The 27025-nt window shown below is 48.3% G+C and overlaps 9 protein-coding genes and 1 non-coding gene; 4 read left to right on the top strand and 6 right to left on the bottom strand.

The window, feature by feature from the left end:
• Window positions 1-498: 498 nt before the first annotated feature.
• Window positions 499-1569, top strand: FFUJ_09846 (uncharacterized protein; the record flags this gene model as incomplete). The annotated part of the gene is made up of 1 exon (XM_023568206.1): window positions 499-1569. One exon carries the CDS (start codon window positions 499-501, stop codon window positions 1567-1569), a length of 1071 nt encoding a protein of 356 aa, XP_023436121.1.
• Window positions 1570-2269: 700 nt separating this feature from the next.
• Window positions 2270-3427, bottom strand: FFUJ_09847 (uncharacterized protein; the record flags this gene model as incomplete). XM_023568205.1 has 2 exons in its annotated part: window positions 2270-3025; window positions 3080-3427. 2 exons carry the CDS (start codon window positions 3425-3427, stop codon window positions 2270-2272), a joined length of 1104 nt encoding a protein of 367 aa, XP_023436120.1.
• Window positions 3428-4762: 1335 nt separating this feature from the next.
• Window positions 4763-8542, bottom strand: FFUJ_09848 (uncharacterized protein; the record flags this gene model as incomplete). XM_023568204.1 has 6 exons in its annotated part: window positions 4763-6815; window positions 6867-7011; window positions 7244-7751; window positions 7979-8035; window positions 8082-8319; window positions 8370-8542. The coding sequence occupies 6 exons, from the start codon at window positions 8540-8542 to the stop codon at window positions 4763-4765; spliced, it is 3174 nt and encodes a 1057-aa protein (XP_023436183.1).
• An 831-nt stretch (window positions 8543-9373) lies between these two features.
• Window positions 9374-9755, bottom strand: FFUJ_09849 (uncharacterized protein; the record flags this gene model as incomplete). XM_023568203.1 has 3 exons in its annotated part: window positions 9374-9417; window positions 9519-9603; window positions 9684-9755. 3 exons carry the CDS (start codon window positions 9753-9755, stop codon window positions 9374-9376), a joined length of 201 nt encoding a protein of 66 aa, XP_023436182.1.
• A 1116-nt stretch (window positions 9756-10871) lies between these two features.
• Window positions 10872-10987, bottom strand: FFUJ_scaffold11.rrna3. The gene has a single exon (XR_002792846.1). It is a non-coding gene; the product is annotated as a ribosomal RNA (ribosomal RNA).
• A 2837-nt stretch (window positions 10988-13824) lies between these two features.
• FFUJ_09850 (probable serine/threonine protein kinase NRC-2) lies at window positions 13825-15835 on the top strand (the record flags this gene model as incomplete). XM_023568202.1 has 4 exons in its annotated part: window positions 13825-14644; window positions 14696-14995; window positions 15046-15427; window positions 15478-15835. 4 exons carry the CDS (start codon window positions 13825-13827, stop codon window positions 15833-15835), a joined length of 1860 nt encoding a protein of 619 aa, XP_023436181.1.
• Window positions 15836-16859: 1024 nt separating this feature from the next.
• Window positions 16860-18257, top strand: FFUJ_09851 (uncharacterized protein; the record flags this gene model as incomplete). Its single annotated transcript, XM_023568201.1, has 1 exon — window positions 16860-18257. One exon carries the CDS (start codon window positions 16860-16862, stop codon window positions 18255-18257), a length of 1398 nt encoding a protein of 465 aa, XP_023436119.1.
• Window positions 18258-18454: 197 nt separating this feature from the next.
• On the bottom strand, window positions 18455-19954 carry FFUJ_09852 (related to mitochondrial serine--tRNA ligase; the record flags this gene model as incomplete). The annotated part of the gene is made up of 1 exon (XM_023568200.1): window positions 18455-19954. The coding sequence occupies one exon, from the start codon at window positions 19952-19954 to the stop codon at window positions 18455-18457; it is 1500 nt and encodes a 499-aa protein (XP_023436118.1).
• Window positions 19955-20321: 367 nt separating this feature from the next.
• Window positions 20322-22044, bottom strand: FFUJ_09853 (probable actin-related protein RO7; the record flags this gene model as incomplete). XM_023568199.1 has 2 exons in its annotated part: window positions 20322-21582; window positions 21632-22044. 2 exons carry the CDS (start codon window positions 22042-22044, stop codon window positions 20322-20324), a joined length of 1674 nt encoding a protein of 557 aa, XP_023436117.1.
• A 301-nt stretch (window positions 22045-22345) lies between these two features.
• On the top strand, window positions 22346-24828 carry FFUJ_09854 (related to DNA repair endonuclease rad2; the record flags this gene model as incomplete). XM_023568198.1 has 3 exons in its annotated part: window positions 22346-22359; window positions 22410-22546; window positions 22595-24828. 3 exons carry the CDS (start codon window positions 22346-22348, stop codon window positions 24826-24828), a joined length of 2385 nt encoding a protein of 794 aa, XP_023436180.1.
• Between the last annotated feature and the right edge of the window lie 2197 nt (window positions 24829-27025).

The raw sequence follows: 27025 nt of genomic DNA, 5'->3' as shown, positions 1-27025 counted from the left end.
GAATACCAGTTATTGAAACGAATTGAACCCCTGATAATAAACAATATCTATTCCGTGATAAGTGCAAAAGCAAACGCTTAGACAAACAATGATACGCCCCCACACCTCAGCGCTGATAGAATTTACCAAGTTAAAATGAGCAGCAGTATTGCTAAAACATACCCTTGATTGAAAAACATTACTAACTCTTCAGTATATTTCTCGTTGTTGATAATAGATGACATCTCTGATGAGTGCTAGAGCACGTGAGTAAATGAAATCGGCCTCCCGCCAGGGATCTCTTGGCGGATCTTAGCCTCCTGCCTCCAGCTTCAGCACCTCTTGACAGCAATAGCACTTTTATCCAATTCCAACAGTGGCATGTTTTACACATTAAGGGCTTTCGTTCATTGCCGTATCTCATAAACTCTTTTCCCTCTCAAATAAATTGCACAACCCGCATTCTACACGCTAAACTTAACGCGCCACGCCGCGTCGAAGCGTGTTAAGCTGTACAGTATGAGCTTCAGCAGTATAAACCCTGGGAACCAAAGCAAAAAGACCCAACACACCAACTTACCACCACATATCAATCGCTTTGATTCCGTCTCTGATAGTCTAGAGTCAGAGGATCCTCTAGTCAGAGATGCACCAACAAGAAGTCATAGCCAAAGCCTGGTCAAACAACATCCGGGTTCCTTGACACCAAGTGGTAGATCAAGTCTCGCTGTCGTTCTCCCGAGGTCACCAGCGCATTTCGAAGCTTACAAAGAAGTCAGCATCGATGAGGAGGATGGCTTTGATGAGCCAGTCACGTCGGATCTTACCCCATGGGGAAGACCAAAGTCGTTGTTCAAAGCAGTCAACGCTCTGAAAACGTCGAGTCCGGGTGGTACACAGACGGGAGTTTCCGGCGATGCAACGTCTACAGCACCAGCGCGAGGAAGAGGAAGACCTAAAGGGTCAACTAATAAGTCAAAGGGTCTACAAACAGCAGCTGGAGCTCCTCGGCAGGCCCGACAAGCTGCTACTAAGCCGCGGCCTCATCCCAATGGGTTTCCAAAACGAAGAGGCCGGCCGCCAAAGCAACCTTCTCCTCCTCCAGAGACCATCTACTATCAAGTGGATGCACCGATCTTCCCGTTTCTATGTGAGTGGAGGGACTGCAAGGCTGAACTACATAACCTCGAAACTCTCCGGCGGCACGTTTACATCGTTCATGGTGATGATATCAGCTGCTTATGGGGAGAGTGTGGGAGGCTGGAGAAACCATCTGAGTTTGATACGGACGAGGGGTTCAAAGAACACATCGAGGAGGCGCATCTAGTGCCCCTATCGTGGCACTGCGGTGATGGTTTTAATAATAATCTTGGTCGGCGGAGTTTACCGAACACGGCAGAGGACGTACCAGACTATCTCAAGGATGAACACGGGAACCAAGTCACGCCCTCGATACGAGATCAGCAGGAAGAAGATTTGTTGACGTGGAGAAAGAACCGGCGAAAACTGAAGGACCTGCTCATTCGTATGAACGACAACCTCCCCGATGAGTCAGATGAAGAAATGGGAGTCGAGAGAAAAGCAGTCTGAAGTGCTCAGAGAGTTTGGTTAGTAGAATTGAGTACGAGTCCGGCTCAGTCTAATGCAAAGCGATTCTATGATTCAAGGTTACCTTTTAGCTATCGACGGTCTTGAAGTTTCCTGAACTGAGGGTAACCTTGATGTCTTGCTATCAGTGGCTTAGAAGAGGAGCATTTGCTCAGTGAAACATGTGGAGAGACGCCTCATCCCCGCGTTTGATGAGGTGATGATGGAGACCACCATGGTGCTTATACTATTACACGTGAAAAGAAGCTGTCGTTCGATTGGAGCTGCTGAACTGTTGAGTGCTAGAGGTAAAGCTATCAGCCGCAGCTGAGAGCTTCCGAAACTCGATTCCCCGTGAATGAAATAACTCAAATGAGGCTGAACTTACGAGAAACTCGATCTCTAGGGCTGAAGATGGCGTCCAGCTCGGTTGTCTCAGTTCAATATCATTGGCACATGCGGAAATTGGAAGCGTCATCCTCACATCCCGATTATCCGAGATGGAGGGACGGGATATCTCACAACAAATCAAATTGGAGCTTTTGCAGTTTAACATAACCAACTATTTATTGGATTTTGAATTATCATTAGGCCCGAGAGAAATGCATGAACTCTGTAAACATTGTAACACCAAAGCACCAGTTCCATCGATCTATTAGGTACCAGAACTGCCAAGTGGCATTGCGATCATCTCGCCTTTTTTTTAGTCAGAGTAGCTTCCCTTGCCTCCGTCGAGAGGGTTCTTGACTTGAATAAGACCGGGAGCAGCAAGAGTGAAGTTGGGAACGTCATCAGGAGTGGCAATGTTGTTGGAAGTAGTCAGAGCAGCGTGGGTGAAGCCCTGAGCGACCAGCTTGTGGTAAGGGAACTCAGCCTCAAGCTTGACACTCTTGCCATTCCACTTGACGTTCTCAGCCTTGACACTGTAGGGAAGCTGCTGGCCAGTGGTGTAGGTGATGTAGATATCCTCGCCCTTGTGAGACTCCTCAAGAGTGGCGCTGAAAGTTAGGCTCTGGTCCTCAGCCTCAAGAACAGCAATGGCACCACCGTTGACCTGGAGAGCAGGGAAGATGGGGATGTCGATCTTCTTGATGTCCTCAGTGCAAGAGCCAGGAACAATAAAACCCTGGAGAGCAGACCAGGCAAAAGCAGCAGGGACAGTGGTCAGGAATGGTGACTCAGAAGGAACTTGGCCGAGGTAGATACGGTAGAAACCATTTTGCTCACCCTCTTGGCCGATGACGGACGAGATCAGGCGGACAACCTCCGGAAGACCCTCGCTAGCGAAGACAACGTTGGCGTCTTGGAGAGCACCGAGAACGACTGCAGTGAATGTCTCAGCGAGAAGGATGGCGTCCTTGAGGTTGTCGACGGGGAATTGGTATTTGCAAGGTGAAGGGGCAAATTTGCCAGCTGACTTGAGAGTGGCCAGGGCACCGATGGCGTGCTGCTCTTCTTGCTATTGCAAATTGTCAGTTAACTGATATCCTTATGAAGATGGGCAAGTACTTACAGCAAGGACAGTCCTGAGAACATGCTTGGCCTCATGCAACTTGTCACCCTCAACCTTGTATCCTTCAATGCCGTTAGTGACATTGTAGAGAAGAGAGCAAAAGTAAGCAGTCTCAAAGAGCTCGTTGAAGGCAATGAGCTGGAAAGCTGTGGTAGAACCAACACCGAGAGTGGTAGGAAGAGGAGCACCAGGGAGCTTTCCACCAGCCTGGATAGCGATCTGCTTCTCCTGTGAAGCATCAGGGTTGGGGAAGCCATTCGCAGCGGGGACCCTGTAAGATCGGGGAACAATGCCAGCAAGGGTAGAGCCTGCAAGGCCTACAGAGGCAAAGAGTGTTGAGAAACGCATAGTTTCAGTGGTTGTGATGTGAACGAAAGGGAGTGTTGGCTATGATGGGTAGGCAAACAGAGAGCGTAATGCTTTATACTGCAAGATGTGACAAGACAGTGAACGTGGTATGAACTGAAGAGAGAGATTCGGTTGGGGGGAAGAGTTCAGGGGATATATAGCTGTAATGGAAGAGAGACGGTACTTGGAGGAGGCTGGAGGATGGCCCAGCGACGAGAATTGAGTTCACAGCAAGGTTACCTCTGAGGAGGGGTCTTGAAGCTATCATGACGACATGAATCTCACGAGACGAATGTGATGGGATTGCGCTTGTGTGCTGAATCCCGCTGTGTCTTTGATGCTATGCTAGGTCTTACAGTACTCTTCAGCTCTGGATCTAGGCCTTGCCGAGATGTTGCAGTTGAAAGGACGAGCTAGCTAGTTGAACGGCTAACACGGCCAGAGCTATCTTTGGAGTAGGGTCGGAGAATTGCGGTAGCGCGGAGACGATGTTACCTTGAGCTTATTGCATCATTGATGTATTGAATCGCTTGATTAATGTTATGGTTAAAAGATATAACATTTAACAATGCTGAAAGAGTAATTCCTCAAGAAAGGCAAGTTCTCAACAGTAAAGCAACTATCAAGCATAAAACGCCAGGAAAACATAAACAAACAAAATTCAAATCGTTGCAACAACAAAACTGTTTCACAAGCTTTGGCTCGGCTCATCTGCCGTGTGGCTTGAACGCCAAATACCACCTTGCTCACACAAATGTACTCCGCCCCACGGCTACATGAATCCCCAGCTTTAGTGCCAGGAACTGAAATGTCATCGGGCTACAGTACATAGGGCTTAGACTTGATTACACTCGGCACCATGATTCCGGTCGTGAAGCTATTTCGTTAGGACGGGATTGTCAAGTTCCGCTGCTAATTGGGGACTTTGGTGAGCTAAGCGGGTATTGCTGGTGTAAGATGGTATTGGCACGATGGTTTTGTTTGTTTACATAGATGGCATTATCGTGACATGTTATTGTATCAGGGACCTTTCGTGTAGTTGATGCTCTCAAACTGTTCAAGTTGCCAGAGTTTGAGCAGTTGGATGACAGTAATTATGGACCAGCGATTTCCGGAGCCGTTGAGTGTGAAAGGACAGATCAAACACTCAATCCAAATAAGCTTGACGATTCTTTGAATACATCTTCTGTACCCAAAGTGGTGTACTATGGGGATCCCATCTAGGGGAGAAAAGAAAACTTATGATCTTGATCCTAAATGACAAAAAGACTGGGGTAACTCAGCATAAGTTTAGATAAGTTTAGAATACCTTTTTTCGAGTTTATTTTGAATCCATCAATAGAATTCAACGCTATATCTGATCGGTTCGCCCCCTGCTTCTATCTGTGCCTTTTCTTCTGCGTCCATAAGATCCGCAACCTCCATCGCCTCTAGACACTCATCCAACAACCTACGAGTCTCGATTGTCTCGCTGTCGTCAGACCCAAGTCGCTTTGTCTGAAACTTGAGGCATTCCTCAAAAAGTCTTTTCGCATCTCCAAGCATGTCTACATCAGGATACAAGTGCCTGTCGTTTAAGAACCTTTGACCAAACAATAACCAAACACTTCCAAGGTTGGACATGATCCGAAGGGTTGTGGGATGATCTTCGCCAAGAATCTTTTTATCGATCTCGAATGCCTCGAGCAACAGATCTTCTGCCTTGCCGATTTCATCGTCGTTGAAGTATGTCATAGCCAGGTTTGCCATGCTGAAAGCGGTCGAAGGGTGCTCTTTACCCAAAGTTTTGGTCCTTGCGTCTATAACCCGTATTTGTAGTTCCTCCGCCTCTTTTCCTTCAATCATGGCCGCCAGGTTGTCCATGACTTGGATTGTACCGGTGTGCTCTTCCCCAAAGACCCGTTTCCTGACCTCCAAGACATGGCGATCTAACGCGATTGCCTCATCATTCCTATCCTGTTGTGATAAATGCACAGCCAAGTTAGACATAGCATCAAGTGTTTCCTCGTGTTCATCACCATGAAGGCGTCTCAAGGTCTCAATAAGGCCCCTTTGTAATTTATCAGATTCCTCGAACCGCCTCAAATCAGCCAGTGAGCCTGCAAGGTCAGAGATTGTCACGAGAGTTTCTATATGGTCTTCGCCGAGCAATTCTCTTCGAATGATGAGACCTTGGCGTTGGAAGCTTTCTGCTTCGCGGTATCGGCCTTGAAAGCGAAAGAATGACCCAACTCTATGGAGCACAGAAGCCCTGATTAGCCTGTCTTCCTCTGTTTCAATTATCTGGGCCTCAAGGACGGACTTGGCATGAGACAGATATGCCGTGCATGTTGCCATATCTTCGAGCCAGAATTCGGGGTCATCGAAATCTGCATAGGGGTAAAAGTCTGACACTGCCGAAAAGGCGTGTCTTGTGAGCTCGGCTATGCTTCCTTTTCGCACCAACCAAGTTCTTGTGACTAATTGGATCAGACGATGCATAGAATGATCGCCACCCTTCTCTGCCCGGATGAAGCAAAATGCCTTCAGCATCCCAAGGGCCTTGACAAGTTGCAATTTAGTGTTCGTCCCTGCTGGTAGATTCTCTCTGGCGTGAAAGTCGACGAAATCAAGAGGTATCTTTTGACGATCGAACAAACACATCAGTGACAGGAGCTCACTGGCAAAAGGATACTGTCTTTCTATCTGCTGAAAGGACAGCATCCAAGTCTGAGCAACCGCGTGAGGAGTACCAGCGTCTCTCCCAACAGTCTCGAACTCTTCGTTCAGAAGATCAACTAGATCGTTCTCACTTCCGTCCAAGAGCTCGAGGTATTCTTTGACCGTGATGGAGTTCTCTTGTATGAAGGCAGCTGCTTGCACCAATGCTAGAGGAAGAAACTCCAGACGAGATGAGAGTTGAAGCAGGACCTCTTCCGACTCATCCTCTTGGCGGATGCCTTGGCGGAGAAGCTGGCACGCCTCTTGATCGCTCATTTGGCCTACTTCGATAGGGTATTTGCCCTTTGTAAGTCTTGAGCCTACTTGCATATTCCTTGTCGTGATGAGAACTCTGCCATGAGCGCATTGCGGTATGAACTGGCTTAAGCTCTTATCAGTATTGTGTTTCATCTTGAAAGATCCAGGTTGAGGAAAGAAAAGTTGCAAGTCATCGGCATTATCAATAACCATCAACCACTGTCCACTCTCCTTGCTCTCCAGCCAGTCTTTGACAACTTGTAAAGCATCGAAAGTTGGGTCCTCGTGCCCAGGTATCGTGCACTCGTTGGCGATGTTGGTGTAACCTTCGGAGAACTTTTCGAGACTGCTGGCGTGAACCCAAAACACCGATGTATCTTGAGAAACCTCTTGGACCCAATATGCATACGACAATGCTATTTGTGTCTTTCTATTTTGAGTCAGTGGGCAGCACTTCGCTAATAGATGTTATCAAACATACCCAACCCCACCAAGACCGTAAAGTGCAGCCCTTTGATGACCCCTACCGTGTGACTGAGGTTCTAGATCACCAAGTTGACTCTTCAGTAGGTAAAGTATCTCTGATCTTCCGACAAAATCTGGGCTGAAAGTGTATGGAACGAGGCCTCAGAAGTCAGTATTGAAGGACAAGAATTCCTAGGGCCAGCGCTAGGGGAGGAGAGAAAACTCAGGATCTTGATCCTAAATGACAAAAAGACTTAGGCTAACTTAGAATACCTTTGCTAAGCTTAGGATGCCTTTTCTGAGCTTAAGATGCCTTTGCCGAGTTATTTTGACACCCTATATCAAGGTCTGATGCTTTCTTGCTCCCCGAGGCAGCGTTTGTTGAGTACTCACAATGTGCAACATGAGAGTGCTCCTGAGGTTTAGGCTGTGGTTGCTGGATCCTCTTCATCCAGCGCTTGAGCTCTCCACAAATGGCCACAAATCCGGGCTCTTCAGAATTGGAGAATTTGGTCATCTCTGCATGATTTTTATGTATGCCGATCGAGATGTAGCCAGGCAGGATGGCTGAATGTTTGGGTACGATCACTCCGAACTTCTTAGTCGGAAGCTCTTCATAGAAGCATGTGATATCTATCATGCTAGCCTCGTCCTTGCTTCGGGTCATGAGAAGAGCCTGAAAGCTATCCTGAATTCGAGCTAGGACTTCCGAGTCTCTTGTTAGAACTTGGACAATATCGCTGTTGGTCTCTTTGATCAACCCGACGGAGCGTGAGACCAGTTCTCCGATCTTGGCGAGGCTTGATCCATGATGTGGTGTGCCGAGAAATATGACACCACGAGTGAAGTTGACTATGTCTTGGAGGTGCTGTTCAGACCGTTGTTTCGCTGTGACAAGTGCCTGTTTTCTCAATAAGCCCTCCATCCAGGATCAGTGACGTGACTAGGGGAGGAAAGAAAGCTCGGAACCTCAATCCTAAATGATAAGGAGATTTAGGTTAACTTATGCTTTAGCATAAGTTTAGGGTACCTTTACTCAGCTTAGGATACCTTTAATGAGTTTATTTTCATACCCCATATCAAGGTCCGATGTTTTCTTACTCTTCGAGGAGTCAGTAGGTGACTTACATCCTGACAAACAAGTCCGCCTAGACTGTGGCAGATAAATATGATAGGTCGTTCATTCTAAACCGTCAGAGATGGACGAATTGTGTAGGGGTGAGATGTTTACTGTGTTATCGCTCTGTCGAAGTGATGCGAGAGCAGTCACGAGATTATATGCATGATTGGAGATTCGATTCTGGGAAGGAACATCGTCCTTACCGGTGACAGTTGAATCATAAGAGTAAGTGAGAACACGTGCAGTCTCAATCTCCAAAGGAAGAAGTGTCTTCGGCCAAGGACTCCCCGAAGTTTTGTCTGTCCACGTTTTTTGACAGTCTCCTTTCAATCCATGGATCAAGACGATGCTAATCATTTCGTCAGACAATGCCTAAACGGAAACAATTTGCGGACTCACTCGATATTATCGGTTTCGGTGCTATGAAGCGTTTGTATTCCAGAGTAAAAGAAAGTTGTCCGGGTCTGAGCTATAGGCGCTGGTGATGGCTGAGGAACTGGCTTCTCCTTCACGGTAGGGGGTTTATCTGGTTTGGATTTAGAACGAAAAACGCGCCGCACAGAAGAAAGCATGGTCGAAGAGACAAGACAATTATGTATTAAAATGAGGTAGAGGAGCGATTATCCACACAATCGTGGGGTTGATCCCGTTTCATAAGGATTTGGGTATCATCTCTAAGCGCCCAGCCCATCAGGAGACGCCCATAAGCGCCGGGTGCCAAGGGACTGTAACATGGCATGGCCCATTAGACTCAAATGGTAGTCGGCGGTATCAAATGAGAAGTGCAATTTTGGCAGGGTATTACACAAGGGCGGGATAGTCAAAGTTGAACCAACACGAACTTCGACTTGACGTGTCAGATTCTGCCACAGTGCTGCCGATCCGGGTGCTCTTGTCCAGGCGTACATCATAGATAAGTCGCATACTTGTAGCATGAGCTTTCTTTCGCTCGGGGCAGATGAATCGCTCATGAGAACTGTAGCTTTGATGGTTAAGAAATACCTTTTAACAGTGCATGGAGTGCATCGTTCTCGAGAGAGCAAGTTTTGATCGTGATCCTAGAGTGGAGAAGCAGGGGATGGGACACGAGAGATCATTGCTGCTTGTTTAACCGTCACGGACAAACTCATAACAAAATATATTATAAAGGAAGCGGAAGGCTAATACAATCCTTTCAAAGACAACCCATGTTATTGCACCGCTTCGCCTGTGCTTCCCAAATGTCGTTTCGTTTCGTCGCTGCTGCGGTAAAAAGGCAATCTGGTTCTGAATACTCCGAGTTCTCTCTGGCTCTCAATTCCATCTCTTATCGCGGCTTTCAGTGTAATTCAACAATGTTTGTTTTTTGGGGTGGCTAAAGAGGGCTAAGGCTGGCAGTATTCGAACAGAAATCATTGCAGCTCTTATTTCTTGCCTACGGCGCCTGCAGCAGCTTTGCGAGCATCAGCTGTGAGATTTGTCAGCATTCTTTTGTTCCAAAAGCGACGCTGTGTTGGTTCGTGGTTGTATTCGGGAGTCGATCGTAGGGGTCTAAGCTGTTGGACGTACAAGCTGCCTGTTTTCGTCGCATTTTTTCGGCATCAGATTCTTTCTCCTGCTGCAATTTGGTACCAGTCTTCGATTTTGCCTTTTTCTGTTATCATAAACAAAAAGTGTCAGTCGGCGAAATACTCCTTGTATGCGGAAAGCGTCAGAATCATAATAGAAACGAACCCTTTCAGCTTCCTCCCGCCTTTTCTTATCATTCTTTGCACGATCCGTATCACGCTGGTTGCCACGAGACATGGTGTCAATTTTCGATAGTAGTTGAGACTGTATAATTTATACGACAGGTTTTGGAGCTGAAGGTTGGACTGCCACAGGCTCAATGTTCGAACAACAAATGAGGAAGAAGAAAAGAGTCGGTCGTAACACGAGCGGCCAGACCGTCAGATAAACCTCAAGAGACGGCACTGAAGGCTGTGCTCTTTTCCGTTTTGGTGGTAGCCTTTACCAGAAAGCCAATCGGAGAACAGGGTTATGGAGGCCTGTGTGGCCTCGATCTGGGCTGCATTGATCGATCCGGGTACTTTGCTTTCGTATGTGAATCTCATGCAACTCTATGTACCTCATCTCATCTTTTCGTTTGACCTTGTTTGCTTACGACTTCTTATTGAATCCTTGACTGGCAGAACAATAATGAGGCAAGCAATTAGACGTAAATCTCTCTTTGCTTTAGTTGGGTTCTGAGGAACACAATCATTTTTATTGGTCGACGCTTGCTCCTTGACAAAGAAACAGCATCCAAAGTCTACACTTGAATGCCAACATCTAGTTCGTTAAAACGTAACATACATCACAGCACATAAAAGAAAGTTTATCCGAGCTGACGCGCTTTCAAAAATAGATAAGCCACGTAAGAGGGAGACTCACCGACCTCGTTGTGTCTTTAATGATCTCACGCGTCACTCGAAAAAGAGTTATGATATGCTAAGGCCTTGAGGCACCCTCGAAGACAAGAACATTTGCTTCAACGAGCTACAACAGCAATCCCATTGGCTTTTTAAAGCTCACATGCCAGAAAACAGATACAATACTGAGTTCAATAGTTTGTTGTATTGCTTACGGCGCTGTTGCGCTTTGGCTATTGGAGGCCAGCCAGGTGGGTGCCAACCTTCAGCTTGAATTACCACTTACATGCGCTCAGCTGAGACAGGAAAGACATTCACAGTACCAAATCCTTATAAACAGGAGCGGTGTTTCTGTATGACAGTGTACCTATCAACGCCTATATCTCTAATTGTTTGCTAAAGAAACTGAGCAGTCAATCAACCTTACCTGATTGGTAAGTGACCCAACAACGTGGTTCGGCCCACTTGGAGCCTCGCTTGAACAAAACACCAAAAAGAATTATCACCAAAAGACATACAACAGCGGGGATTCGCTGGTCGTCACCGACCCAACTACTAATCCGCCCCTTATCAGCTTATCTATGGGAGAGCGGACGGGATCCCGAGTTCTCTGATAGGTATGGTCGTATGTGAGAGATCGATGCCATACTCCAGGTTACAAGGACATTCTGGACGAGACACAGCAGGCAATAGTTAGTTACTCATCTGTAGTATCGCCGTAAAACGGATAGACCGAAATTTTTACGTCGCATTTGTCCAATAGCTTGCCAGATTTCAACCTCATCGAGTTCAATACAAGGCTGCCTGTCTTGACAATCAGATTTCGTAAACACTTCGATGCATCTCTTGAGCTTGCTTGTAAACCAGATCTTAGTTATGGCTTCAGAGATCAACTCTCTCTCTCTCTCTCTCTCTCTGCTTAATGTTACCGAAAACAAAAAAAACGCCTATTGGCTATTCATTGTCCATTCTGCGAGTAGTCATCATAACTCTATACCGGCGGAGACACTTCGGTCACTCAATGGCGGGTTTCTCTGGTGATACGATGAAGGTCATTTGGTTACTCTATAAGTCTTCCAAATGACAATTTGGCTGGGATAAGGTACCAAATGGCTGGTGTGGACTAAGCCATGAAAGCAAAAGACCCAGCCGAGTTGGCTCACTTGCATAAACAACACTCAGCACCCGAAGCGCTACTCGTTGCTCACAACACAACACATATTAATGCGTATATAAGCTCCTCATAATATATGTTAAGCCTACGAAACGGCATTAGGTAGCATTATCAGTATCGCTCTCCTACACGCTGTGACTAGAGGCTTTCGTATACGCGTACTTGGAAACTTTCACTGGTGATCTTTTTGGAGATCAATTACGGCTAATAAATCTATGCGTACAAACTGTGAGATCTGATGAATTAGCGCAATGCGTTTCAATTCAATTCCAGTTGAGAAGGCTTCTCGTATGCCAAGGAGCTTCTCTTATATACGTATGTCATTTTTTGAATGTTGCAAGTCCCATCGGATATGACGTTATGGCTTTGGGAGGGTTTCACAAGCAAGTAGGTACCTAAGCAAGTCGACCAAGTTGAAATCGATAAGCATGCCAGCACTGAACATTGGACCTCATGTCTCCTGATGAATTGCATGAACATCCAAGATAGTCCTGTCTTTTCACATCTCAGGTCAAGCACGGCTGACTAGCGTTGATAACCCCTTGATGGTGGTTCAAGCTTCATCATGCCACTATGTCTGGGGTAGTCCACTCAGACATGAATATTTCTGATTATGGAAGCTACAGCGACATTGAAAGGCTCTGCGGACCAATATAATTGATCAATCATCAAGTGTTGAGTTTAGAGTTGGTTCTTCATAGGGGCCGGGTTCAGTATTAGATCCCGAAGCCACTCCCAGGACAAAGTTAGGGTCTTTTCGAGCCCGTAACTCGGATGTTATCAAGCATCGTTCCACAAACAAAATGGCCCTGTTCTGACATCTCCCCACATCACCATTGCACAAACGTGGATTACCAGGATAGGAAGTACTGCAATGCTGATCGCCTCATTCATGTCATAAGCTTCCGACTCAATCATTTTCTAGAAAGGCAAGGTACAATCTGCAGAGTCCAAGCAAGCAACCCCAGGTCGCGGGAACCAATATCGAGAACCCACAGGGTCTCTTTTCCGATCTGGCAAGACGCTATCGACGCCTCATGATTCTAGCGTATAGACAGACTCGAAACGTAGGTACCGGTCTAGTGGCTCGCGCCCTAGGATGCCCGAAAGACGGGCCTACCAACAACCCACTGTAGAACGTCACTCCTTTACCGGGGACTTCGGGAGGATGAATGCTTTGGCTAAATTCGCAATTACGCTTTAGTCTATATCTCACGGCATTATCTCACCGGAGTTTGCGGGCAGTGGAACGATACCGAGCGGCCGAGGGAGGGCGCAGTTGGCTTTGTCAGATAATGAGAAGCCAAGCCAACCTAAGCTCACCTTAAACTAACGTTACCCAGACCCTAGGGAGCACCCAAGCTAGGCCATCCAAGCCACAGAGAGGTGCGAGGCGGGCGAGTTTAGAAGAGGCGAGGCGTTCCAGATCCCCGCCTACAAGGGAGACGAGGGAATTCACCTCGAGTTTGCGTGAGATGCGAATGTACAGTAGTATAATTATGTTGAATGCAGTAACATGCAAAGTGACAGCCTGCATACAGTATTCCCCTATCCAGGTTAAGTTTATATGTAACTCTATTAACAGAGAAGAGGAAACAAAGTCACATCCATCCATCCATTGGACCATGGGTGAGGCTACGCCTAAGATCGCTAGACTTTTAGAGCTGAGTTAGTGGGCGGGCAATGGTGATAGAGGGGCCGATGCCGACCTGCATTGCATTGGACTGAGGTGCATCCATGGATTGTAATTATTAATCATGCCTCAGGCAGAAGTCTCCGACGCCGCCCCCATTCCCATCGAATCCATCCATTCCCATCCATGGTCAGGGCCCATTTCCAATCCAATTCCCAGATCAAGGCCAATCCTAAGCAAGACCCATCTATAGCCTGCCTGACCCAGTCTCAGTCTCGGTCTCAAGGCCAGCAGCGTCATTCCTCTTGAGGCTCTTGTGTCTTCTTCCTCCCTTTTCTTCTTTTACAACAGTGGTGTTGCTCCAAGCTCCCTGTGACTTCTTTCTCTCAACAGGGTACCTTAGCTTCGTCTACTTATCCGTCCCGACACTTATACCTATCTCGCTACGGACCGATACAGGGCCGCGACTTCAACGACGCGCAACAACAATCCCCTCGTGGATCTTTTACCCGACTCGATCAACATCAACCCGCAAACGTCCTCTCGCCTCCCAATTATTTGTTTTGTCGAATATGGAAGCAAATCTCTAGTCGAACTACCGCCAAAGCTGTTTCCGACTCCACCCATCCAAACGTTTCCGATAACGTTACCGTCGCTATGCCGTCTCAAAAAACCTCCAATGGCCCCGGCCAGGTGAGCCATCGCCTGCGCAATTTCTTCCGCATGAACACTGGAGGTAGCACCGGCAGTGCTTCTAGCGATAAGGAGAAGGAGAGGGAGAAAGAGAAGGGCTCGGTCGCCACCACTCCCGATCCCTCAAAATCCCGTCATACCAAGTTCTTTAGTAATACCGTCGGCCGTCTGCGCGCGCATACCGTCGCTAGTGAGGGTAACCAGCTGGAGGAAGCCATGAGTCCTACGGCACATGCGAACCCTTATTTCGCCCATCAAGGCCAACCAGGATTGCGTCACCACAATTCCGACTCTGTTCCCCCAAGCCCTCCCGATACACCGAGTCTCAAGGTCCAAGGCCCCGATGGTGCCCCTGCGAACGATCAAACTACCAGCGAAACCAAAGAGGAACTCGCCCGGAGACTTAGAAGAGTCGCCAGTGCACCCAATGCCCAGGGCCTGTTCTCCAAAAACGATCCCAACAATGAGCGTCCCGCAACTGCCGAGCTTGGCAAGGATCCTCTCCTCACAAGTTCAGGCGCATTGGGTCTTATAGAAACGGCAAAGGCTCTTGAGGCCGAGGACAAGGCCAAACACGCCAATTCTGACGATGTTCTTGCTGCTCTTCCTGCCCCTAATCTGGGTATGGCTTTCCGCCGCACCTATAGTTCCAATTCTATCAAGGTTCGAAACGTTGAAGTTAGCCCGTCCAGCTTTGACAAGATCAAGCTTATTGGAAAGGGAGATGTCGGAAAGGTGTATCTTGTGAGGGAGAAGAAGAGCAGCAGGCTTTATGCCATGAAGAGTACGTCCATCACTCACATTTACTATCGCGACAATGACTAACTAGCCGCAGTACTAAGCAAGAAGGAAATGATCAAGCGCAACAAGATTAAGCGAGCTTTGGCAGAGCAGGAAATTCTTGCGACAAGTAACCATCCGTTCATTGTCACATTATACCACTCTTTCCAGTCAGAAGACTACCTATACCTGTGTATGGAGTACTGTAGTGGTGGCGAGTTCTTCCGCGCTCTGCAAACCCGACCTGGAAAATGCATTCCTGAAGAAGATGCTCGGTTCTATGCCGCCGAGGTGACAGCAGCACTGGAATACTTGCATCTTATGGGTTTCATTTATCGAGACCTGAAGCCTGAGAGTATGTTGAGAAGCCGTGCTTACAAATCCACCGCTGACCCTTTGTGACAGACATTCTCCTGCACCAATCGGGCCATATCATGCTTTCAGACTTCGACTTGTCCAAGCAGTCAGACCCTGGTGGCAAGCCGACCATGATCGTCGGCAAGAACGGAGCCCGCACCGACGCTCTCCCAACTATCGACACTCGGTCATGTATCGCTAACTTCCGCACAAACTCTTTTGTTGGCACAGAAGAGTACATTGCGCCAGAAGTGATTAAGGGCAGCGGTCACACAAGTGCCGTCGATTGGTGGACATTGGGTATCCTCATTTACGAAATGCTTTACGGCACAACACCCTTCAAGGGAAAGAACCGAAATGCAACTTTCGCAAATATCCTTAGAGAGGATATTCCATTCCCCGATCATACTGGTGCACCACAGATCTCCAAGTAAGTCCTGGGTGAAAACTCACTACCCTACCATTCTAACCAAGCCACAGCCTCTGCAAGTCTTTGATAAGGAAACTACTCATCAAGGACGAGAATCGACGACTGGGCGCCCGAGCTGGCGCATCAGATATCAAGGCGCATCCATTCTTCAGAACGACACAATGGGCACTCATTCGACACCAAAAACCACCGATTGTTCCTCACGCGGGCCGAGGAGTTGATACAGTCAACTTCCGAAACGTCAAGGAAAGTGAGAGTGTCGACTTGTCAGGATCGAGGGCAATGAACTTAAAGGGAGTCCCGTTAGACAGTGGACTGGCAACTCCTGGTGGTGAGATTGCCGACCCATTCCTCGAGTTCAACAGTGTCACTCTGCATCACGATGGCGACGACGATCATCACCGTTGAGTTCGAGTTTCGAGTTTCTGGGTGCAACATTTGAGGTTCAGGAGTTCGAAATATTGTTATTGATAGTTGACCTCGATTATGGATTGGACATGTTGCCGCACGTATACGCACGGGGTTATGATCTGAGATTCTTGCACTGGGGCGTCTATTCTTCTATTCAGCGTCATTTGACACATACTTTGCACTCGACACTCCTTTGGACGATTGCTTGTAAGGGAGAGGGGGAGAGAAACTACGAAAGGCAGAAGAGACGAAAGAAGCGGACAACGAAAGGGGACAGAAAACAGAAGCGGAGGGTAGAGAAACCAAAGAGACAAGAGAGAGGAAGTCTTAGCATCCTATGATTTTGCCGCTGTTAAAATGGCGTCTGGTCTGGCGTTTTGGGGAGAGCGGGAAAGAAGTCATGTTATGTAAACTTACCATTCAACAAAGATGACGAGCCATGCACGAACGAAGGCTAGCTTATAGAACCACAGGGATGATTTTGTTACGGTGTCTTGAGTGATATGAGTTGAGGCAACGCGCCAATATACCAACTACAAGCCGGCTTGTGTCATGAGTCAATCATAGACAAACAAGGTTCATCTATCTGACTTGACAGGTGTTTATGTAATATTTCTCTCCCAGGTGAATACGTCGCGTGTTGAGGTTCTTTCACGGTCTGGGTCATCTGGACTCAATGACTCGGCACATGACCACACTTAGACACTTGCTGATGGAGGCGCAGGGGAACATCTGCCTAACTGAGACCCTTGAGGACCCCTAAAGTCTGAAATGAAAGGAGTTTTTACCAGCGAAATTATGGGGACAAGATGCCTTGAGAACTTCTCCCATGACGGCAGTTGTGTTCATGAGGTCGGGTAGAAGATAGTGCTGAAAGACTCAAAAGAGTGAAACTCCCACAAATTCGACTTGGTACGGTCTCAGAAACACTTCTAACAACAGTTTTGGCTAGCTTGAGTCTCATTTGTAAATCGAGTCTAGCGGTTTGAGTCGCCCAGAAGAACAGAGAATAAGTACCCCAATGTCACGACCACGCCCGGCTCCCGAAGCCCGGCACCGGACTCGGCGCTCATCGGATCGGGTCATTCCCGTCGCCGGAAGGCCACAGCTTTCCCGGCCATATCTTCTCGAATGGAGCACACAAAACTGTCGACAGAAAGAATTACTCAATGTTGAAGAATTCCAAGAAGAGATGGTGGCGGTGGAAAGGGCCGGTTGGCGGAAGTTGGCTATTGTAAGAGGGGAGTGCGATATGGGTGTTTTGCTAGGCATCGAGTTGGATAAGAAAAGAGGTGGATGGGTTTGGGAGTTTCCTGAGACTGAAATAAGGAAGAGGAAGCCTGAAGGGGAGGATGGCGAGACGAAAGAGCAAGATGAGGACGAGTCTGATGAGGATGAGGGGATCAGAATATGTCGTGCATCTCTGATCGTCAAGGAACAACTCCCTATCCTTCTCCTCGATGGTCTTCCATTTAGAATATCCTCACGACCTTATCGCCCCTCTAGAATCCCAAGTAATGCTCGCCCAAACAGCAAAACATCAGGTAAACGCCCCCCGAAGCGATCGGGCCTGGAAGATTCCCTGTGGCAAGCCCTCATCGACATCCATCCAATAGAGGATCTAGTCGCAGAGCTCATCTATGATATGTGGCTCCAGAAACTTGACTCATTACCTCCTCTTGGGTCTGACTCTGTGGATGTTCAGTGGACTATTGCACGAGCCCTTGAAACCAATGCAGATATCACAAAAAGCATGGAGCGGCGAGGAGATTTCAGTACCATTACATCTGCAGACTGGTCGAATCTTGCAGAACGTCTGCATAGACGTATGCAGCTCTCTATTACAGTTGCTCTCCAAGCACATGCCCAAGAAGCTCAAAACGACCCGAAAGATTCAAACTCCAGAAGTCTAGATCGAATAGCATATCTTGGAGGTCTGTTGCTACCCCTGACAGTTGTATCAGGGATATTGTCGATCGAGAGTTCATATGGTCCTGAGGGGAAATCATTTTGGGTGTTCTGGCTTGCATCAGGGCTTTCTTCCCTCCTTGCGATCCTCATCATTTATGCAGATCACCTGCGAACATTGGATGTGTGGATGGAGGTTGCTGCAACTGAGATTCTGGACTTGGATCACAACAAACGATTCCAAGCGAATAGAACACCGCGGCGACGAGAATACCATAGCAGTGGTGATCCAGAGCGTGGGGAAGCAAAGTTGACGACAGCGTTGGATGGAGGCGTGTATGTTGTGCAGCATAGAGGAGATGGAACTAGAGGTAGAGCATGGAGAAGAGGAGAACTAGGTTGGGTTGGGGCAATGAAGAAAATGTCAGGATGGTATAGGTGGAGGGGAAGTCCAGGTATGGAGTTCAGGATGCCAGGTTGGGAGAGGAAAGTAAAGAACTTGGTGTGGTGATAAGATATATGTCTCCAGACTTCTCAGGATAGATGGTACAGAGGCTAGAAAGGACACGGCTTTATATTCAATGATAGATCACGCCTTGCGTTTAACATTAAATAAGATATCAAGATTTCATAGCAATTATGCCTCCGTCATATTCTCCATTCGTACACGCACGCAGTCAAAGCCATGCTTCATCCCTCATTTAAAACTTACACGCGATCCACGCTCGAACGACGTCCCCCAAGACCAATTTTTTCTTTGCCATCCATCCATGGCCGCAAGCACTCGGGAATTGTGACAGTCTTGGCCTCTTCATCCCATCCATTCTCCAAAATAGCTGCTATCACACGAGGGACAGCCAGGGCAGTACCATTGGAAGTCCAGGGGAAGGCGAGCTTGCCATCAATGCGTGTTCGTGTGCCAAGGCGGCGGGTTTGGTAGTCGGTGCACATACTTGCTGATGTGACTTCACCCCAGTTGTCGCGACGGCTGGGGAAAAAAGCCTCCATGTCGATCTTGCGGGTGGCTGAGGCGCCGAGATCGTGGGAAGGCATAGAGAGAATACGGCAGTAGAGTCCAAGTGAAGACAGGATCTCGGTCTGCAAGTCAAGCATCTCGTCAAAGAGTTCCTGGGCGATATCCTCGTCGGGTGCTGTCCATGCGAACATTTCCACCTTGGTGAACTCATGTACTCGGTATAGACCCTTGGTGTCAGCACCACGGGCTCCAGCTTCGGCGCGATAGCAGCGAGAGACGGCAACTCGCTTGAGAGGTAGGTCTTCGAAATCAAGGGTAGTGTTGGCCTTCATTCCTGCAAGGGCGATCTCAGATGTTCCAGTAAGGCACATCTCGGGAACACCCCGCTCAGCATCTTCGGCTGACTGGGCGATAGTGTAGACTTGTTGCTCTCCGTTCAGGTCGCGAGGCTGGAATCCACAGGCAGCCCCAATGTGGCTATATACCATGCTAGGGGGCGATACTTGTGTCCAACCATGACGGGTTGCAACGGCGAGGGCATATTGAACCAAGGCTTGCTCCAGTTGAGCAGCCTCACCAAGAAGATAATACCAACCCCAACCGGAAGCAGTAGCAGCGCCAGCAAAGTCAAAGATACCAAGCTCGGAACCGATGTGAACATGAGATCGCCAGATTTTATCCTCAGGTGATTCCTTAAAAGTGGGTGGGTCGTTGATGTAGCTCATAACTTCAAAATCGCTTCCCTTTGGTGTATCAGGATGAGTGAGATTAGGTAACTCGAGCGCCAACTCCTCCATTTGCGTAACGGCCTGCGATTCTCCCTTTTCAATTGCCGAGAGATCCTGTTTGAGTTGTCGCGCCTCCTCCTGGATCTGCTCACGGGTCAATTGGCGCACTTCCTTGAGATCCTCATCATCGCTGCTCGTCGCCGGATTCGCAAGCTGTCTCCTCAACAAATTCGACCTCTCGCGCAATGCGCGACCCTGCCGCTGAAGATCCTGCCATCTCGCGTGAAGTTCTAGAATTTTAGCTGGGTTTTGCGCCTGGTTGCGATAGTTGCGCTCCACGCAAGTCTGCTGGTAAAGTTCTACGTGTTGTCTGATGTGCTTGATATCGACGATGGGTTTTGGCGCTGAAGGAGGACGCTTCACATCTGCGAAACTACGAGCCAACAGTGGATTGAGCCTCGGGTGTAGAGCGCGACACCGTAGACGCGATAATGTCCTGTTCATGGTGGATGTTGAATTGGTGAGCAGCTCATATGAAGCATGACTTAGGTACTAAGCTAGACTACCTGATCAGCGAGTTTGGAGCTTGACGTCGGCTGCCGAAGCTTAACAGTGGAGAGCTTGCTTAATGCAATTACCCGAACGAATAGACTACCATACGGACCATCACGGAATGGGACATCAACGCTCATGTATTCATTCACTCATTCTTGGCAAATAGACAAACATTGCAATTGGGCCAATTATGTTGATCTCCTCGTAAATCGGGTATTTGGTTGCCTACTAACCTAGCCTACCTCATCTAGTTCTCTGTCCACACCACCAACATATTCCTCATCTCATGTCATGATATCTCTCAACGTTGAACCTCCTACAGGTAGCCCCATACACCTAGAGTCCAGTTTCCGTGATGTCCTCCACCTCCCCGAGCATAGCCTCCTGCCTGCACGCTCTGTCTGTGTTGTGCCTTGAAGTCCACCTCGCTAGGCCGAGTAGCTCCGTTGGCGCCTTGTGCGAGCCACGGCTCACGATCAATAACCGCCATGGCAGGAATCTTCAACTGACAGAGTAGGCTACCTCCAATCCACGGCCCAAGAGTATGGATCACCCGGATTTGGCCCTTAAATTGTGGAACCGTGGCCCGCTGTCGTACAACCTTGGCTTCTATCGGGTCGTGCTCTGCCTTTGAATCGGCTGCGTTCTTGGGAGATTTGCGTTGTTCGTCTTCACCTGGTGATGATGATGGCGAGCCTTCTGTAGGAGAAGTGGCGCTGGACTGCTGATGAATCCTAGCACTATTGCGATTCTTGTCCACAACCTTTCCGAACACTGGCTCCCATCCCCTCTTGTTGACGATAGCTGTGAGATCGTCAACAATCCGTTGCTTGATGCCCAAGATATTGGAACATCCTCCTGTGAACATTATGCGCGACATGCAGATTGCTCGTACATCCAGTGGTAATTGTAAAAGATGTCTATACAATAGCAGGTGCAGCGGTAATTCATCGTCGTCAAATGTCGCTCGGTCTGCTGAAGGGTCGAAGAAGGTATCGTCGCAGACCTCTGCAAGCTTCTCAAAGGGAAGCTCCACTGTCAATGGGCGACGACTTGTGTTAACGGGTATTTGGGCGACCCCTGTTGGAATACCAGCTTGCGCCGACTCAGCTTCGATCTCTTCTTGCTCGTCAACTGTTTCCAGCTGGGTCGACTGTCGCTGGGATGATCGAAATTCTGATGGCTTGCACCACATCAAACGACACATGATGTCCTCGCATTCCTCAAAGCCTAACGCTCTTTGTTTGGTAATATCATGTTCACCTGGTATTAATGGCTCGATGGTTTTGTAAAGCGTGTCTAAAAGTGCTCTACCACCTCGGACTGTACGTGTTGTCTTGACTTCCCGGTATTCATAGACACTGGTGATGACAGTTTCTGCCCAGCCCATATCTATCACCAATGCGGATCTGACACCTGCTGAGATGGCCGACATGGATGGTGTTGACATGAGAGAGATAGTTGGTGACTGAAATCTGCTAAACAGGGTATCCAAAGTGGCTGTCAACAGTGGCAGAGGTACTCCAGAGTCCAAAACCAGTCCAAGTCTTCGTGGTCTGGAATCGATAAGCAAGTACCTGTATGCATGTAAGCAACTATCCCTTGTGAGATTCATCCAAGACAAACTTTGAGAAAGCGTCATGTAGCACACGCTCCAGCTTATCCTGATATAGTCCAAGCTCTATATCTCTGAGATCATATCGCCAAAACTCATGTTCCTTTGACCATTGCAAGCCAGGTGACCGTTTCGGTTGTTGCCATCCTCTGAAGTCTCCAGCCCTTCTTTGGTCTTCAGGACTGCATTGAAGAACCACTCTTGGAGATGTGTCGCCCGCAAATCCCACTCTGATATGGCGTGAGCCTAGCTCAACAACGATGAATTCGTCATCAGCACGGATAGTCGATGGTGAGCCGTAGGATGAAATAACAGATGAGCGATTCGGGGTATGTGGAGTCGATGGACTTGGCCCCTGAGGAGGACCTCCACGGATACTAGCCACGCTTCTATGAGCAAGTGTAGACCCAGATCCAGAGGCCATCGCGAGTGAGATGAATTCTTCTGTGTTTCCTGCTTCTTCCCTTTGTTCGATGTTGGCGATGAGATGCCCTGGTCAGGGCGTACCTAGCCATGTAACTTGTCTTAACGCTGGTTGGTTGAATGGCTATTTGAAGTCGGCATTTTTAGCGCCGATCTGCCGCCTTCACTGGCTAAGAAAACAGTGGTCACTGGTAACCGCAGCGACGTGGGGCAACCTTGGACCGTGAACTTCAACCTACATCATCGACTATCGAATCAGGAGAGTTTGGGGCGGGTTGCTTCAAGGTCTTTCTGATGTTCAAATGGGTATCAAAGGGTGAGAATCGCGTGTTATATATTGCAAAAATTACAGGCTAATTTCTTCAGGATCTACCAGGAGGTGGGCGAAGGCGAAAGAGTGGCTTTACTGAAACTCGCCGCCGAGTCACTAGAGAATAAGGGACGGCCATTACGAATAGCGATTGATATTGCGATTTGGCAATTTCAAAATCAGGCGGCGCAAGGTACATCACAGCCACTGAGATACTGAAGCACTTCTCTAACACGGTCAGGCGGCACCAACCCCGAAATTCGAACTTTATTCTACCGACTCGTTCGTCTGCTGGCATGTCCAGTCGAGCCTATCTTTGTTTTCGACGGTCCATACAAGCCTGCGGTCAAGCGAAACAAGAAATCCGGTCGAGGCGACTCCTTCGCCAATGCACAAGCGAAACGGTTAATTCGGCTATTTGGCTGCAACACCCACGATGCGCCTGGAGAAGCTGAGGCGGAGTGTGCTCTGCTGCAGAAGCATGGCATCGTAGACATGGTTCTAACAGAAGATGTTGACGCTCTGATGTTTGGATGCACCAAAATGCTGCGTCAGTGGTCACCGGCATCAAAACGAGACACAACGCCGACGCACGTCTCTCTGTTCGATACTGAGAAAATGAAACTTGATCAACATGGTTTGGATCGCGAAGGCATGGTTCTTGTTGCTTTGATGAGCGGTGGCGACTACGATCCTAATGGGCTCCCCGGCTGTGGCATCAAAGTGGCTGTTGAAGCTGCCAAAGCTGGCTTTGGCAGAGACCTCTGCCGGTTGAAGGCAGTGGACAAAGAAGGAACAACAGCTTGGAGAAACTCCCTAATACATGAGCTTCGCACCAACGAGAGCGGTCATTTCAAGAGGAAGAACAAGGCCTTGGCGATACCGGAAACCTTCCCAGACTTCAAGGTTCTACGCTACTACACACATCCTGTTGTGTCTCCTAGGGAAAGTATAGACGAGATCCGAGAGAAGGTTCATCTGAAAAGAGAGATCCAGTTTGAAGACCTAAGAGAGTTTTCTAGAGAGGTCTTTGGCTGGGATTACCGAGTTGGCGCTCTCAAGTTCATCAAGGTGCTTTCTCATGCAGTACTTGTCCAAAAATTGCAGGCTCTGGAAGGACATGACAACGCAGACTACGTCAAAGGGATCGCAGGGTTTAGGTCCGATCTCAAGAATGACTTGGTGTCACAAGTTCGCATACAGCACATTCCGAGTGAAATTGTGCCCATCGATTTGTCCAAAGAGGAAGATGAAAAGATAGTGCAAGCTCGAGGTGGACTGGCACTGAACAGCGATGACGAAATCGACGACGCGGAGAACATCGAGGAATCCACGGCGAAACGGCAGCCGGCTCCTTTTAACCCTTCGGGGCGGCAAGGTGTTTGGGCATTGGAAATATTGGCGAAGTCGAGGATACCAGAGGTATTTGCAGACGCTCAGGCGGTGCAAAAGGCTGCGTTGAAGAAGAAACAGCAAGCAAAGGAACCAAAAACGAAGGCAACAAGGTCCAAACCTGGTCCAAAGACGGGGATGCCTGCTGGCGCGCTTAACAAGTTTGTGCGAGCAAGCAAACCACATATTGTCTCTACTGTGACTTCCAAGGCGTTGTCTAAAGAGAACGAAGCAATCACTTCGCCGATCCGACCGACAATATCCCGCCGCTTGCGAATACCGTCACCTCTGGAGCCAAGTAAGCAATCTGCGTCGACCTCGGGTAGCACCGTCAGGCAGACAACAACCCCTTGGACACTTGCCAGCTCACAGGTGACTCCTAGGACACGAAGGCCTACAAATGAACAGCAAGCGATTATCATCACATCTAGCCCGCCCTGTGCAGCTGACTCGCCTCCCTCTTCGCCTTCGCCACGGCCAAGGACTCGTGTGCCTGCCTCTCGCGACTTACCTGACCCGATGTGTGCGATTCCTGCGTCAAGTGGTTCTCCGCAAAGGTTGAAAGACTCGGCATTGAACGCGAGGCGTGCAAAACCGCCGACTTCTTCTCAGTCATCTGGACCTCCCAAGATGAAACAGATGTCCATGGACATGTTCACGAAAAAGTCCAAGAACAGGAGTTCGTCCCAGACTTCTGCTTTAAGTTCTTTACTCTCAGCTTCCAAATATCAGCAGTCAGAATCTCAACTGAGTTTCGAGGATGACTTTGATAGTGATTCGTCAACCGATCTTGCTCCCCTCTCCTCCCTCATCTCACGCTCCGCTGCATCCCCGAACAAACGACAGCAGTCATCCTTACCACCGGATCGAAACGCAACCCCAAGTCCTGCACCTGCGCGGAAGAAGAAGTTACTCGTCCCAAAGGCCAGCGCCATGGGTTTCTACGAAGAGGTGGAGGTCGACGCTGAAGAGCGCGACGAGCTGGTGGCTAGGGAGACAGCAGCTCTAGAGCGCAGAGGAGTTAAGGCTAAGATTTTTCGGGCGAGCGATGTTGGATTTATAGACCTGACTCAAGATGATTAGGAGCATATATACACGAAACAGCATGGGCACGGCGTTTTCAGGTTCGATTTCAGGCGTTACATAGCGGATAGCATGTTCACGATCCATCACTTCTGGCATCGTTACGAAGAATCGACATCAATATACTCATTAACACAGTTTGCAGGTTCCAGGGCCACGTTCCTCATCATGCCTACAGAGTGACTCTAGTGCACAATCTGAGCGGCTACTTGATTCATTTCGTGCATCATTTTGAAACGAAACTTACCCGAAGCTATTCAGACATTAGACAAGTACATCTAACAGTTAATTTACGGATACATTCATTTACAAAACTAGTTTACTTTAGCAATTCCTCATGTCCTTTGTGGGACCTGGCAGTAAATACAGGGTAACTGAAAGGCTGAGCCTATAAGTTAGGGTCCTAAGGGAGGACAGAAAACTCAAGACCTAAATCCTAAATGAAAAAAAAAAGACTTAGGTAAATTTACACAAGTTTAGGATATCTTTTACTGAGTTTAATTTAGCACTTTACATTAGGGTCTGGTGTTTTCTTGCTCCTCAAGGGGGGCCTCGTCTAAAATGCAGAACATGCCCATGGCCAGCTTCTGGTTTCATCAATGAGCTCATCTGTGTCCGAATGACATAACGTAGCGAAAAGGAGTGACTGAATAATTTGAAATCAAAGTAAATCAGAGCTTCAGAGATATCTCAACTTGTTTAACACAGTCAGGTTCCTTAAAATTGTGAATCAAGTCACTAACAGCCCTACGAGATGCTATTTCGAACTCCGGCGCTTACACCTGGTTGGTCAAAATAGCATCGCGGCTAAGGCTCCGTTTAACAGAGCACAAGCGCCTGACTGGGTCTTTGGCCTAGTAATAAGCGACCCTAGCATACGAAAACGAGATCCTGCTTGTTTTTGGGGGCTTACTGGAGTGAGCTGAAAAATGAGAGAAACTTTCAGAAGTTGGCCGCGAGCCGGAGTTGGTTTTCAGCATTTGTTCAGATGCTGGACACCCTGGTAGGTTGTTTGCTTTGCTGTACAAGCTACAGAACCAGCGTCTTCCTTCAACAGTAATATGCCCATCATGCATTAGCGGTGTTGTTTATGTTTATCTGAACAATTTAATGAATCAATTTTCTGCGCATTAGATGACTCTAGCTCTCATTCATCGTGAAGCCTCTATATTTCAGTGGAGACCATTTTCTTGGCCACTTAACGTTGGTAGTGAGGCCCACTTAGAGCCCCGGCTCGTAGTGCAAGGCCTGAAACAACGTTTCGACACAGGACAGCCAATCGTGCCCCGTCTCAACCCCGGTCTTGAGATTCAAATATAACAAACCATCCAGCGATGGCGCCCAACGTTCAAGACGATAGCGCTTGCGGATGAAATCGCACGAGCACCAGACTTAGGCGCTGACCTGGGTCGACTGGTCTGAGTCGCTGCGACCTGTTGCTGCCCATCGGGGCCCTCCACACAGAGCAAGGAACCGCTGAAACCGAGTCTGAATAGCAGCAGCTCGCGGCCAGGCACGGCGGCCATGACACGGCAGCGCTGATGGTTCTCTGCATTTCTGACACTATTGACTGCCCGAGTGGAGCCCAGCATCAGAGTAAATCGTTGATACGATTCGATGCGGGAAATGATCGAATCGTGAGTCTCCTCCCTTTTGGTTGGCTCTCCAGCTTCACATCCATCCATGACGAGAAACCGCATGCAGGGGCCAACCAAAAGTTTGTTCTGCATGTCGCATCGTTTCCAACAAAGAGTGTGACTGATGTGTGCATAGGCAGTCGCTCTTAAAGTCTGCCTGTGCCAGCTGTTGAGGTGGCAAACCCCTCCCCATTTTCCTATTGTTCTTCGTTCATTCAAACCCCAACAATGGTGTTCAATCACCTTCATTGACCTATTTTCCTATCATTAGACCTTCTCTTCTTTGACTTCCTCTTGTTCACCTATTGACTGTTCGGACTGGTTCCAATATCACATACACTTTCTCATTTGTGCAAGCTTCGACTCACTTATAAACCAACTCACTGATAACTTTCACTTACATCCGACAAACTTCACTTCACTGTCGTGACTATATCTTCGATTCAAAAGTTTCTACACGACTCAAATATCACACTTTACTACTTCAAAGTAAGTCCTTGAGTTGCCTACCTTAGGTATAACAAGAAAAGCCCCGTCTAACCACTTCCCCTAGCCTTCTT

The sequence above is a fragment of the Fusarium fujikuroi genome, chromosome FFUJ_chr09 (assembly GCF_900079805.1).
Source record: "Fusarium fujikuroi IMI 58289 draft genome, chromosome FFUJ_chr09".
NCBI lineage: Eukaryota > Fungi > Ascomycota > Sordariomycetes > Hypocreales > Nectriaceae > Fusarium > Fusarium fujikuroi.
Note: the sequence above shows the minus strand (reverse complement) of the source record. Positions and strands in the feature narration are given on the sequence as shown.